The following is a 15,807-nucleotide window of genomic DNA, read 5'->3' as shown; positions in this document are numbered from 1 at the left end:
AATGCGGTGACGAAGAGGTAGATCTCGAGCAGAGTCATTATCAGCAGATTCATATTAGAGGAAGAGTGCTAGTATTAAATACTCATTAAAATGGACTGCGTACAGTAAAAAACAAGCACATCTAAAATTTTGCGGAAATCATTGAAATTCTAAATTTGATCATTTTGTGTAATTTTGCCGAATCGTAATTGTCGGATACTTTTTTAGTTATTCAACATGTCTGCCTCCTGTATTGTGAGGTGCGACTTGAACTTTGCATGTTTAGAATAACACGTGCACAATTGTTTTTAAAAATGCTAAAGTAAACTCCAGATTTAATTTATGTCATTAAGGTTTTTGTTTTCAGTAAACCTACTGAAATTATACAAATGCAGTTTAGAAACTATTCGGCTTAAAAGGTGCCAGCGGGTGTTCTTTCGTAGTCGTCTGGTTTTTCGCCTTTTCATATTTTCTCTCAAGAGCCAGAAATAAAAATGATTATTACTCACCGTCTGTGGACGAATGTGAGACGTTTCCGCGTTAAAAGTCTTTGCAGAAATGTAACAACCTCATGGTCGCCCGTCGGGACTGCGTTCAATGTCCGGCAACACAGAAAAGTGGATCTGCAGAGGAAAAACATTGTAAGTGTAAAATGGCAATGCCCGAATAAAATAAATAAAGCGCTCTGTTTAAATGACCGTTCTTTTCTGTTACAGTTTGCCTTCATTAAAAGACTGGCTTTGTGCAAAATAAATGTTCATGTGAAGATTGGTTCGCATGGCAGTTTGTTACAAAGTATACTAAGTTTAAATGAGTAGTTTAATGGGTAGCTAACGGATCCTGCGTCGTGAATTTGACACAGGTCATTCTTTAAGTGGAGTAGGTATACTCTGTAGCGGATTTTTCCACTTTTCCTTCCACATCACAAAGATACACATCTTAGGTTAATTAACGATCATGAGAATAATGTTTATCTTTAAGTAGTTGGCAGTACTTAGGACCGCTGCCTTTTCATCTCTTGAAGTCTTGTTTTGATTCCAGGTCATGGTCTGATTTGAGGTGAACACACAAATTACATGTGTACGTGGTTTCCTTTGGGTTCCTCCCACATCCCAGATTCATTTGGTCAATTGTAATTGGATTAGTGTGGATGAGAGGAGGTATACGAGTGTGATTTGTCAGATTTCTGTAAAGGTTTGGGCTCAGTAATGTTGAGATGGGCTACATCCCTTGTTGGGCCTGAAATTACATTACATGATTTTATACAGTGAGTGAATAGATAGAGTGGGTGTGCCATATAGTAGACAAGCATCACATTAAAGATGGTTCTTTCAGTTTTCCCAAATGCTGCCCTAGCTCATCGTCACATGGTGAGTGGGGTTGAATCAGAAATATTGTGGTTTACAGTTCAACGTCTTAGTTATAGTTCCTATATAAGTTGGATTTTTGCACAATCTTAATTTTAAGAATTGTGTAAATTGAACACAATGTTGCAGTAATCTAACCATCCATTTATTTATAAGCGTTACTGGTTCTGGTCAGGGATACAAAGAGTAACCCCCAAGTGCAGGATCATAAATTCTCCTAGAAGAGATGTTAATACTTTTCAGTGTTAAAGAAATGTTATTTGTTTTGAAACTGAGGTCTTCGGTTTTATTTTCTCATTTTCGTATTTGGGGCAGTACTGTGGTTAGTGCTGCTGCCTCACAGCTCCAGAGTCATGGATTCAAATGCTGGGCCTGGACAGTATCAATGTGGAGTTTGCACATTCTTCATGTATCTCTGTGGGTTTTCTCATCCATTGCCAAGATGTCTGACAGGTTAACTGGTAACTCTTACTGATCCTGCGTAGGTTTGCAGTGAATGTACTTTTCAATGGATTTGAGTTCTCCTCAGGGTCACGTCACATACTGCTAAGATAGGATACAGCCCCAATGACCGTGAAGTGAGAATGAATTTGTTGGAAAATGGGTGGATTTAGAAGTTTATTAAGTGTTACACTGATATTGAAAGGATTTTTCTATATTATATACATGTAAATAGCATGTAACTTATTTTAAAGCATAAATACAAATTATTACTTTATATTATATTGTTATAGTATAAATTGGTCATAATGCGTGTAGGATTGCGATGGACTGGCACCCTGTCTAGTTATTGTTCCTACCTTGCACACTATCCTTGCTGGGATTAGCTCCATTTTCCCTGCAACTCTACTCAGGACATGGATTTGGAAAAATAATTAATGAACAGAAAGTATTATTTATTTTAGGAGTTCACTTGTTTTTTTTCATTTATTAAAATAAATGTTTTCCGTTATAACCGGAACTGAATATGATTATATTTTTAGTCTTTGCAGTTCAGTAATTTGTATTTTGAATTTTGTTTGCCTGTCTTAAAAAGTATGAATCTGAGCTTGCTTTCAAATGGACTAGTCCCTTACATGCACTCATTTCTGTTGGGACAGGGTGCAGTGACTCTGCCAGAGAATAAGTGTGTTTAAATAATTGATTGATGAAGTGATAATAGTAACCCTTTTTCAAAAAAAAATATTCCCATGATGTTTCAAATTAGGTTTAATGTCTAAGATAATCAACGTGAATGATGTATAATATATATATATATATTTTTTTTGTAAGGGCCTTTTTGGAGTCCCAGAGCTCAGTTCCCCTGCAGGATTTGAAGAATCCCAAGAAAGAGCTTTAAAAGAAACAGAACGGCTGGGGGAAAAAGCTTGCACTATTCCCCCTGGGCCACAGACTGTACAGACATTTGATCAGCTTTCAGACAGTTTGTGTCGTGTGGCTGATTTGGTAAATTGATCCACTGCGATGTTGCCACATTTACCTTTTTTGTTGTACTCTTACTTTATATTTATAAACCATTAAACTTAAATTGTGCATTGTTTGTTTAGAAATTTAGTATGGACTTTCCAGCATGTAATTATTTCTTATGAATAAATTTGACAGTTTGGGGTCTTACTGTCTGCATTTTAGCTACACAACACCTGATTTGCTTTAATAATTGACTTACTTTTTTGTTCAGTACAACTGATCTTTCTAGTTTGTCTGTTCTGTCCTTTTGTTTCTTTTATAGGCTGATTTTGTTAAAGTTGCACATCCAGATTCTGCCTATCGTGAAGCTGCAGAAAAAACATGCATCAAAATTGGGACTGTTGTAGAAAAGTATGCCATTTCATTTGTTGCTTGTTTTGCTTTAAGATATTGTTATTATTCTGACAAAATGTTCATTATTATGGTTAATGTTTCTGTCGTCCTGATTAAAGTAAATGGGGGTGATTATAGCTGTTGGAATCTGCCTGTACTCTGTGCTCATTTTAAATTCAATTGGCACATTTTTAGGCACACCCATCTTGTACTGGTTTTTCCGTTTTGTCTTTAAATCAGCATGAATTGTTAGAGGCATAGATTCAGAAAGGTGCTGGAAACATCACTTTTGGATTTTGGTCCATGTTGACAGTTCATTTAGATTTTTGGTCATGCATTAATGTCTTTCTGTTAGCATGAACAAGTCTGACAGTTCGCATCTGACCATTTTAATTACTAGGATATTTCGACTCAGAGAACTGTCTTTCGCTAGATACTTTTTTCACACCATTCTCAGTCAACTCTTAAATACTGTAGTCAGCAATAATCTCAAGTTGACAGCAGTTTAAAAGATGTTGGTACCAACAATCATACCACATTTAAATTTGCATTGAGCACATGGCATCCCATTTTATTAATAGATAACAGACAGCCAGACCTGCCATATCTACAGTATGTTGAGCTGAATAATTGTTTACTTTTTTTCTTTTTTTCTTGTGTACCCATAAAGCTATACTGTTGACATAAAAGTGTTCCTACTTGTCTGTTTGATATGGATACTTGTGATTTTAAAATGTAAAATACTGTAATTGTTTTAGTTATAAGAGAATTATTGTGCTTTGGAGTTAACATGTTTGAAGGTTTAAGAGTATCATACAGTGCATCCGGAAAGTATTCACAGCGCATCACTTTTTCCACATTTTGTTATGTTATAGCCTTATTCCAAAATGTATTAAATTCATTTTTTTCCTCAGAATTCTACACACAACATCCCATAATGACAACGTGAAAAAAGTTTACTTGAGGTTTTTGCAAATTTATTAAAAATAAAAAAATTGAGAAAGCACATGTACATACAGTAAGTATTCACAGCCTTTGCCATGAAGCTCAAAATTAAGCTCAGGTGCATCCTGTTTCCCCTGATCATCCTTGAGATGTTTCTGCAGCTTAATTGGAGTCCACCTGTGGTAAATTCAGTTGATTGGACATGATTTGGAAAGGCACACACCTGTCTATATAAGGTCCCACAGTTGACAGTTCATTTCAGAGCACAAACCAAGCATGAAGTCAAAAGAATTGTCTGTAGACCTCCGAGACAGGATTGTCTCGAGGCACAAATCTGGGGAAGGTTACAGAAAAATTTCTGCTGCTTTGAAGGTCCCAATGAGCCCATGGCCTCCATCATCCGTAAGTGGAAGAAGTTCGAAACCACCAGGGCTCTTCAATCTGATTGAACATCTCTGGAAAGATCTTAATATGGCTGTGCACCGACGCTTCCCATCCAACCTGATGGAGCTTGAGAGATGCTGCAAAGAGGAATGGGCGAAACTGGCCAAGGATAGGTGTGCCAAGCTTGTGGCATCATATTCAAAAAGACTTGAGGCTGTAATTGCTGCCAAAGGTGCATCGACAAAGTATTGAGCAAAGGCTGTGAATACTTATGTACATGTGATTTCTCAGTTTTTAAATTTTTAATAAATTTGCAAAAACCTTGTGTACACTTTTTTCACGTTGTCATTATTGGCTGTTGTTTGTAGAATTCTGACGAAAAAAATGAATTTAATCCTTTTTGGAATAAGGCTGTAACATAACACAATGTGGAAAAAGTGATGCGCTGTGAATACTTTCTAGATGCGCTGTACAGTATGTGAGCCAGGTTGAGGGGAGTGTATGTATATATTAAGCTTTATGCTACTGAAGAAATTGATTTTGTATTGATTTCTAACTCTTTTTTTTTCACAGACTAAACACAAATGTAGACTTATACAGAAGTCTGAAAAATCTTCTGGACAACAAGGAACTTATGAATTGTTTGGATCCTGAAACACGGTGATAATATATGAAACATTTCTAGGGCAAATCTAGGCCTTTGTTAAGATAATAACTTTCAACCCTTTTATAAACTATTCATTGCTTCAATAAAGTCATCACATTGTAGCTTTAGTAGGGATAAAAAAAATAATTATGTAGAAATGCTGGCATCTGATAACCTTGTGATCAGAATGGATGGCATCTACTACCTGTTTTGTATTCAGAAACAGAGACCAATAATAAAAATGAAAAACTGAAACTATTTTTTTTCAAAAAAGATGACTACTTAGATGCAGTGCTAAAATTTATGAGGGTGTAATACAATCAATGCTTGCATGTCAAGCAGCATAAAGTGGTATAGTGATTAAGACACTGAACATTAAAGTCTAAGGTTGCTAGTTTAATCAGTTTTAATAAGTGGTTTATGACAAGCTACATGAGAAAATGTTGGATAGTCAAAGAGAAAATTGGAGCTTATTTGAATAAAATTATTATTTAGTATCTACAGTTTGAAGAAAGATAATAAAAAAAACAGCATGGTAAGACTGCTCTTTATAGAAGCTTTGCTGTAGCTTTTAGTGCAGTGTTTTCTATGAAACCTTAAACTTGCTCTGGCTGCTAGATGATGCCAATAGAGTAAAAGTGGACACATTTCATAAAACTACCCTGTTTCCCGTTTATTGTGGTTGTAGTTGTCTCTTATATTCGCGCTTTTAAATGTGTTAGAGATATATTTAAATTAATGCGTTTTAGGAGATGGGTACAGAATATGTGTAATGAATTTCCTGTTTGTGTTACCTTTTATTTAGCCTGAATAGAGGCAGAGGCTGAAATCACATTTTATTTGCAATAAACTAAAGAGCAGTAGTTCATATAGAGTCTTAAAAGGTCCACGTTTTATTGCTGTAACGGTTTTTGAAGGACCTATACATTTTAATGTTACAGAGCCAGCCATTAACACTTGTGTAACTTCTAAGATAACAACCAACTGTTAAATCCTCTAGAGGGCACTAAGTAGTTCAGAGATGTACTCTGGGAATCACCTGTAATAGTTTTTTTTTTTAATTTTTTTAGGAGAGTTGCAGAGCTTTTTATGTTTGATTTTGAGATTAGTGGAATTCATCTGGACAATGACAAGGTAATTACTAAATATTGTGTTTAATTGGTACGTGAGTTGAAAAATAGAATGGCTCTGTTATTTGGGGCATTTACTTTTACCAATTAAACACATTTTTTCTTATATAAATACGCAAGCAGCTATTTAAAAAAAAAAAGACAATACCAAGTGTACACTTTCTATTTTTGCTTAAAATAATCTGTGCTCAATCCCCTGTGCACTGTTCACTCCTTGAAATGTGAGACTTTCATTAATTATTGTTCAGAACCGAGTAGTTTATTCAATGACTTCTTTGGATAAAATCCACATTCATTAAGGACTGAAAAGCTTGCACGGAAGTATTTTACGGTGTATCATCTTAATATATGCATTGTCTTTCTCTAAGTCTGACCCTTTTAATATTTTGATTGTTCTATTTTGAATCTTAAATTAAGACCTAAACATTTGATTGTTATAAAATATAAGGTACTTGTTTATATTTTTTCTCAATGGGAATGAACCATTAAAATTAAAACATTTCTAATGTAATAATTTTGTAACTGTGTTGCTAAGAGTGATAGTTTATTATTTCAGTTTTTTTTATTTATTGCCCTGTAATAATTTTCTTTCCTTTGGACATGGTTATACTGACCACTAAGCCCATGGTATTATTTTCTTTAAGCAGCAAGTCACTAGACAACCTAAATAAATGCAAAGTATTATATAAATATAATGAAACAGAAATAAGAGAAACAATAAGTATATTGCCAGATAGCATGCTTTCTGTGTTCATAGTTTTTTATTATAAATTAAAAAAATCTGATAATGTTATTGTTTGTTCATGGCGTAAATGTAATTTAATGGTATTATAAAAGTACAGTAAAGTTTTTTCCAAAGTGCTATTTATACAATCATTCCATTTTATTTTATGTAGAGCTATTAACAGTATTCATCATCACAATACACTTTATAGTGCGAACAAGATTTTATTATAGCATCATAGTTCAAAAGGAGCAGTACAGTAAAACACAAGTAATAATAATGTCCTGTTAGCATTCTAGTGTACTTTATTTACAGAGTTAGACTTTTTTATTGACCTATACTATTTAGGTTTCCTCCTCCTTATTTAACTTCATGTACTTCATTTTTCCCCCCCAGAGAAAAAAGGCTGTCAGTCTAAATGTTAAACTCTTAGACCTGAATAATGAATTTCTTTATGGCTGTCACCTTCCTAACAAAGTTGAAAAAACAGCATTACCTGATCACATTCAGCACTGCTTTCTTCTTGATGGAAATTACATTCAGATAGGTGGATTGTATGCAGACACACCTGACGATCTGGTATGTAAAGCCAAGATTGGCTGTAGGGTATGCTGTATTGTCTTGTGTTTTTCTGCATTTAATGTAGTTTTTCTAGTTATTTATCATATGCAAGAAAATAAGAATTCCTATATGTCTGATGTTCTTGTAATAAAGTCTACATTCTTGTTCTATTTTATTTCCGTCTTTATGATATGAAAATCTTAGCAAGCTTAACCAGTCTGTTTAGTCATTTGGTAATTCACAGTAATTGTTGGACACATAATGGAAAATTAAAATTTTCCAGAATAGTATTTTTGCATACAGTATCATTCTACAGAAATACACTGGGTTGAAAGTATGCAAGCCCCTAGATAAAAATGTAATATTTTTCTTTGAAAATGCATCTTTAGTTTCATACTTTTACATAGCACTAGAGTATTGTACCGTGTTAGCCATAGATTGATACAGGAGAAAGTAGGGTGAAATGACACCTTTTATTGGCTAACTAAATAGATTACAAATGCAAGCTTTCAAGGCAACTAAGGCCCCTTCATCAGGCAATTAAATTAATTAATCTCAGGTGTATTCATTTTGCTAACATTTGAACAAAAAGGTTGTTAAGATGAAAGAAAAAATCAGCTTTGCTGTCCCAATATAAGCAAGAGTATTTTTCAGTTTCTTTGTTACACCATACCTGATGAAGGGGCCTTAGCTGCCTCGAAAGCTTGCATTTGTAATCTATTTAGTTAGCCAATAAAAGGTGTCATTTCACCCTACTTTCTCCTATACTGTTACATATAAATTGTGCCTCTTGACCTTAAATTTCACCAAAACTCTTGAAAATAATATAATGCTGCAACGATAAAGAACATATAAGTGAAATCTGCTGTTGAATAAGTATTTGACCCCTAATGGCTTGGTAATTGTTATGATTGTTAACAATGCAATAGGGGTAATGAAAACATGTGTAAACAATCAAGCAATTAATCCTCTAGCTTGTTGACTGGTCAATAAGTGATTATGTAGACCAGTTCTTAGGAACATACTGAGAAGTCAGTACAAGTGGCTTATGTAGTGAAACCTCAAAAATGAAGACAAGGGAACTTTCTAATGACTTGAGGACCACTGTGATTAAGAAGTTTAAAGATGGCAATGGTGCCAAGAAGATTGCCAAATCCCTTAGCTTTAGTGTATCCACTGTTAAGGCGATCATAGCGAAGTGGAAGGCACCTGAATGCATAGTGAACTGGCCTAGGTGAGGCCGCCCTGTTAAAATAACAAAAAAAATGTCAAGAAAACTAGTCAAAGAAGTAAGAGCAAATCCTAAGGTGACTCTCAGTGACCTGCAAAGCTCCGTATCTGCAGCTGGAGTGGATGTGCACAAGACTACAATATTGAAGGTTTTGCACAGAGAGGGGCTGTATGGCAGACTTGCCAGAAAAAAAGCCATTACTAAAAAAAAAAATGTCATCTGAAAGCTTGATTAGAATTCGCTAACAGACATCTTGACAAAAGTCCCGCATTCTGGAGTTATTTACTTTGGTCTGATGAGTCCGAAATTGAACTTTTTGGCCTCAACACAAAGTTGTTTGTTTGGTGGATGGAAGGGACTGCCATTGATCTGGCAAACACCATGCCTGCCATCAAGCATTGTGGGGGGAGCATCATGCTTTGAGGCTGCTTCTTTAGGGCAGGCAGTGGGTCCCTTGTCCGTTTTGAAGGAAGAATGGATAGTAAGAAGTATATCCAGATTTTGGAAGAAAACCTTCAAATGTCAGCCATGAAATTGGGACTCTGACGACACTACCACTCTAAGCAGGGCAATGACCTGAAACACTGTGCAAAATTAACCAAAGCATGGTTTAACAAAAAGAAGATCCAGGTTTTGCAGTTGCCTAACCAGAGACCAGATCTGAATCCGATTGAAACTTTGTGCTGTGATCTCAAAATTGCAGTTTACAAACTAAAGCCTTCAAACTTTGCCCAGTTGGAGCAGTTCTGCATGGCAGAATGGGAAAAATTGCCTCCATCCAGATGTTCTAAGCTTGTAGATGGCTATCCAAAATGATTGCAAGGAGTTATTGCCACAAAGGGTGCTGCTACCAAGTATTAACTGTGTGTCATGGGAAGGAGTCAATTACTTTTTCAACAGCATTTTTCACAACTTGATTGTCAATTTGCATTTATTTAGTTCACCATGCTCTAAATGTTTCAAAATGTGTACACAGAGAAATAAAGGTTCACTGTGATATTCTGCATTTGTGATTTGTATAGGTTATAATGGTGCAAGATGGAAATACTGTAGCTTTCCAGAGGGAATCAAATACTTTTTCAACCCACTGTATTTCTTTACTTGGTAAAAGTTTAATAATCTTGCATGGTTTTTATAACAGCCTCTAGTAATTAATTTTTCCCCAAATATTTAATGATACAAGTGTTAGAACTAATACTCGGACAGCATAAGAGACCAATATGCTCTGTGTATGACAGTTAATCATTGGTGGGATGGGGTTATAAGATTGTCATTTTTGTAGTTTTTCTGCTGTACTATAACAATGTTCTATAATACACCTTTAGGTTCGTGAAGCTGCCTACAGAATTTTTCTTTATCCAAATCCAGACCAAATGTGGTGTTTAAATGAGCTACTGGAATGTAGGAAAGACTTGGCTCAACTGGTTGGCTATGATTCCTTTGCACATAGAGCTCTTCAAGGCACTATGGCAAAGACACCAGGTAAATGGTATAGTACACGTAAATATTATACTTTCTTTGTAATATCTGGAACTCCATAGATATTATATTATTTTATTATCTTTTTAGAGACTGTCATGGAATTCCTTGGCCTACTGTCTGAAAAACTTCACGATAGGTATGCACTGTTTTATCTTATGTTTTGATGTATTAGTATTATTGAAGATGGCATTGACTATAGGATGCAGTATTACCTAGGGATATTTACATTCCAGAAATCCAGATAATTGTTAAGCATAAAGTAGCGTTTAAACACAATTCAGTACTTAGTCAAATTATAGCAGCTCAAAATTGCTGAAGAAATATTTGGAATGTGAGCTAGCATGATGGAGAAGCTCCACTACTTATTTTATGTCTTATACTTACAGACGTTTATCAATCCAACACTAATTCTCATTGAGAAAAAATATATAGGCCACAAAAACATGATTTTCTTGTTTAATATGAGAACAAAAACACACAATCTCATTTAAAGTAAATTCACAACAGCTAGAAACCATTCCCCAAAACACAAGATGATCACTTAATATACTTTTGCATACAACGCTAAGGTGCCTGGCTCCCACTTAACTCCCCCCCCCAAAATCTCTCCTGGATATTCAAATTCAAAAAGCACAGTAACACAGGCTCCTATTTTGAACCAATGCAAGTTTGGGAATCGACAAAAGCACTTCCTGGGATTTTCTTTTGCTGTGGGATTCCACATACTCTTATGGGAAAGTAAGTTCTTGCTTGCAATTTAAAGGCATTTAAAGAAGCAGTGATGTTGGAGCCCATCAAAAATGCAGAGATCCTGACTGTGTTCAAATTAAGCAACTAGTGTATGAAATGTGCATTCAGAATCAGATTACTGTATAAGAATAAGCTAAATCACAAAAACAACCTGAGTAACAATTACAGACTCCTAGACACATTCAGAAAGCCAGGATTCCTGTAGCCACTCTTTTAGGAACTAAGAGAGAAAAAATGCCTTGATTTTAGATGCAACATTTTAACAACTCTCCGACTTTTCTTTTATAAATACTTCAGTGAACAAAATACCGCTGTGCACACCATCAGCTTACTAACATGCCCAACTTTGAGCAAAGCTGACAAAGCAGTATGTGTGCACTGCATAATATAACAAAGTCTGCATATTGTACTCCTCATATTATGTCCAGAATATGAAAAGGTTTTGACACTTCTTTTCCTGGGTGCACCTGTACATATTGCACTTTCCATTATCTTAGTCTCAATAAAGTACACTTTCAGTCTACAGTACTTTACTCGCTGCCTGTGTTACAAAAGGCACAAATGCAGGAGTACTTTCTATAATTTTAAGTTCCTGCTGTGGGCATCATTGGAGCTTGAGAAATGAAGACCAGTGTGGAAGGGTTCCACAAATGGTTTTACTTGAGTCTTCCAGAAGTCACTTTATTATTTATAATATTTGATTAAGTTGTGTAGATTTCATGAAAACATATCTGTGCTAGACAAATCAAACGCTTCACTAGTCAACAACTTTGTGTAATCTTTTTATACTTCCATCCATCCATCCATCCATTTTCCAACCCGCTGAATCCAAACACAGGGTCACGGGGGTCTGCTGGAGCCAATCCCAGCCAGCACAGGGCACAAGGCAGGAACCAATCCCGGGCAGGGTGCCAACCCACCGCAGCTTTTTATACTTAAAGAACATAAGTTGTGATTGTGTATTAAACAAACACATGTCCAACTCAGTTTAATTTACGGGCCATGTAAGGCTGTAATGTGACTTTCTTTCCAATATATAAACAAGTTAGAAGGTGTACGTATTGGATTAATACTCAGCTGCTTTTGAAGACTGTGCACGCACTGCAGCCCTTAAAGGACTAAGCACATTAGTTAGGTTATGTAACATTCTCAATCCATTTCAGGATAGTGGGGGCCAGTGGCTATCTCACCCGGACTGGGCAGAAAGACTGAAAACAGGCCTGGGCAGGGCTCTAGTCTATACTGGGACCACTCTTAATCACACATGCACATAAACACTCACACACATACACGCACACACCTCCCATATTGATGTACAGTGACAGTTTGCAAGTGCCAATCAACATAATCTAAATAAATAAATTTCAATAAAACTTGGCTTCCTAGCTTTTTACAACTTGTATAAATTGTGACAATGAATTGTAATCATAATGACTAAAAGAAGAATATGCCAATTAGGTATAGAAGAGTGGGGAAGAATATTACTAGAAATTTGTAGAAAAAGTACAAATGAGTAAGCATAAAATTTGAAGCTGATGATAAAAATAGCAAGGACTCAAAAAGAAGAAAACACATAGAATCAAGGACATAAAACACTAAATTCCAAAGCCCTAAGTGATGGTTATCACAGTTAATTGGGTCAACTAATTTTGTAGTAAGATGTCTCAGTTTTATGTATCCCTGTTATTGACCTCATCTAATCCATAAATTATTTTATTGTTAGTAACCATTTTTTATTGATATTATGCGTGATTCTTTACAATTTAGCTTCAGTTCCAAGATCTTAGTTAGGATCACGTGAGGACATGTCCATACCATATCAATCTGTAATCTCTTACTGTTTGTTAAATTAAGGTGACTCCTAGGCCCTCCTAGATTGTCTTTGTTCATTGTGGTGTATCCTGCATATTCCACTGATTCACTAGGGCATCTCCATTTCTGTTATGGTTTTCTGTGGTGGCACCGTGATGTCCCTACATTGATGGATTAAAGGCCAGAAGTCCACATGGCCGTCATCATCAAGTTCTTTCATGAGAACCCTGAATACAATGAGGACTGATTGTGAGGTCATTTATGTTATGTAGAATGCCTAGAGGGGGCTGGGTGGTCTCGTGGCCCGGAACCCCTAAAGATTTTATTTTTTTCTCCAGCCATCTGGAGTTTTTTTTTTTTTTTCTTTCCTCCCTGGCCATCGGACCTTACTTTTACTCTATGTTAATTAGTGTTCCCTAATTCTGTTTTCTTATTTATTTTCTCTTTTTTCTCTCTCTTCATTATGTAAAGCACTTTGTGCTACATCATTTTTTTGAAATTGTGCTATATAAATAAATGTTGTTTTATTGAGAGCAGAACTTGGCATGTTACTGATTTGGAGATTTGTTCTCAAGCTGCTATACTTATTGCAGATTAATCCTGAGAGTGTTTTCCACTTTGCACATTTGATTGCAACATACTGCAGAACTGAACTGAAATACATAATTTATTGGAAAGCATAAAAAGCAGTATATTCTATCAAGACCCAAGTATTAAGAGAATAGTGTATCATTGATTCCATGGCAGTTCTTATCCCAGCTAAGACTAGCAAGTGGAAAATATTCAAAGAAATAAAATAGCAAATACTAAATTTATATTTTCTATTACTGATCTATTCTGCGAACCAGTAAATAATATCGGTAGCTATAGCAAAAATATATTGTAGAAACTGTACAGAATATAACACACTGGTTCTGAATGTAGACCAACAAATGGTTTTATCCAGACTGAACACCAAAAGTTCATTTCATTAGTACTGAGAAAATTTTAACAGCTTCAGTTTTATATGAAACTTGGTTGCATTTTCTTTGCTTGAGTTTGATGTCAGTCATTACTACCACTATCAAGCAATCATTAGGTCAATCTACCTGAATGAGACACACACACCCAGTAAGTCTATCAACATAGTACTAATGAAGATGCCATCGCTGCTGTAGTTACTGGCTTTGACCCACCAGGAATGTAAAGACTATTATGTCAGAATGCTGTTCTTAGATTTTTACTTCAGCATTTAATACCATCAACCCTAAATAGTTAGTACAAAAGCTGTTAATTCTTGATGTGTACACATCAGTGTCAATCTGGATTCTGGACCTTTTAACTAACAGGCTCTAGTCTGTAAGAATCAACAGTAATACTGAACATTTATGCACTGCAAGATTGTCTCCTCAACTCACTACATTGTGCCGTACTAAACCATGACTGATTTATTAAAGACCACAGTAATAATATCATGATGATAAAACTACAGTTGTGGGCCTCCATCACCTAATTTATTGGAAAACATAAAAAGCAGCAATGTATCAGCTCTCAGAGTTGAAGTGGAGTGGTTTGTAGCTTGGTGCTAGGCTGATTACCCTGTGTCTCGATATTGAAAAGACCAAGAAGATGGTTATTGACCTTAGGAGGATTTGGGTCATCCACATTCTCTTGTGTATTAATGGTTCAAAGTGTTGAAGATAGTGCACAGCATTATGGTTTCTGACTTGGTGCATTTCTGAAGAGCTTACAAGTGCATCTCCATTTTGTGCGAAGACTGAAAAAAGCTGGACTTCCACATCATATTTTCAAGGGTTTATATAGACAAGCTGTTGAGCACACCCTGAAATATTGAATTATAATACAGTATGGGAACTGCATTGACCCTGACTCAGGAATTCTGCAGTGTTTAGTGAAGACAGCTCAGTCTATCAACAGCACCACACTGCCCATTATCCAGAGAATCTTCAGAAACTGATGTGTCAGGAGAGCAGTCTCCATTATTAAAGACCCTTCACCATTTTTTATGTCTTTTCACACTCCAGGCTTTTAGAAGTGGGTATCACAGCCTGTAAGCCAACACTGCCATGCTCAAGAACAGTTTTCTCATCATAAGTTGTTAGATTATCTGTTAGCACCACTTATGTTACTGACTATATGCCCTAAATGTTATGTGCTTCTGTGTTATATGTCTTGCAGTTAATTTGTTATTTGTTTTCCCCCCCTTGTTTTTTTAATATTAAAGTATAATTTATACCACATCTCTGGAGTACGTAAATTTCATTTTCTCATGTACAATTGTTTAAGTGTAGAATGATAATGCAAATGTGAAAAGTTATAATTAACATACCACTAAAATATGTAAGTAAATGAAAAACAAACCTCACACCTAATGAAGAATTAAACAGACAAAATGATATGTAATTTTATTTTATTTTTTTCATCAAGGAAATAAACTTTACTTATTTTTGCTTATTATAAATCAATAATCTCTGCTTACATATGTAAATTGGCATAACATATCTGATCTGTTCACTGTCTACTGGTTTGAACCCGTGGGCTATATCAGAAACTGTGTAGCTCATTCTGATTTAATAGACATTTTTAAGTGGTGTGCTTTATCATTTATAAATAGTAAATCAACATTTCCAAGGAAGTTATTGCAGTGTTAGAAATATTAAAAAAAAAAAAGATGTAAAATTTTTTGTATATCTAAATTACAGAGCAGCAAATGATTTTGAAATGATGAAGCATATGAAAATGAAGTTAAACACAAGAAATCCAGTAAGTAATTTGTACAGTGCAACTAATAAATCCAGTGTGCTTATTTTGCCTTTTATTAAGGCCATTAATATATTTATTCCTACTTCTTCAATCACTGTGGTATTTCTGAGAAACGCCTATAAAATAAATATAAAAATTAAAAAAATAGTAAAAATCAATACTATATCAAGTTACAGTTGATTTTATTTTCCAAGTTATAAATGCATATTGTAAATAAAATCTTTACACTTTTT

At 35.1% G+C, this 15,807-nt stretch overlaps 1 protein-coding gene across 1 annotated transcript in view; it reads left to right on the top strand.

Moving 5' to 3' along the window:
- Window positions 1–200: 200 nt before the first annotated feature.
- LOC120523821 (mitochondrial intermediate peptidase-like) overlaps window positions 201–15,807 on the top strand; it is a 178,980-nt gene continuing 163,373 nt past the window's right edge. Inside the window, exons 1-9 of the mRNA XM_039745453.1 lie at window positions 201–620; window positions 2,619–2,792; window positions 3,076–3,164; window positions 5,049–5,135; window positions 6,192–6,255; window positions 7,372–7,554; window positions 10,093–10,249; window positions 10,337–10,385; window positions 15,514–15,574. Of these exons, the coding sequence (XP_039601387.1) occupies window positions 474–620; window positions 2,619–2,792; window positions 3,076–3,164; window positions 5,049–5,135; window positions 6,192–6,255; window positions 7,372–7,554; window positions 10,093–10,249; window positions 10,337–10,385; window positions 15,514–15,574 (1,011 nt within the window). The 5' untranslated portion in view covers window positions 201–473. The remainder of the gene's footprint in view (window positions 621–2,618; window positions 2,793–3,075; window positions 3,165–5,048; window positions 5,136–6,191; window positions 6,256–7,371; window positions 7,555–10,092; window positions 10,250–10,336; window positions 10,386–15,513; window positions 15,575–15,807) is intronic.

The sequence above is a fragment of the Polypterus senegalus genome, chromosome 2 (assembly GCF_016835505.1).
Source record: "Polypterus senegalus isolate Bchr_013 chromosome 2, ASM1683550v1, whole genome shotgun sequence".
In the NCBI taxonomy this organism is placed as follows: Eukaryota; Metazoa; Chordata; class Cladistia; order Polypteriformes; family Polypteridae; genus Polypterus; species Polypterus senegalus.
The sequence above is the reverse complement of the archived record's forward strand: the minus strand, read 5'-3'. Positions and strand labels throughout refer to the sequence as shown.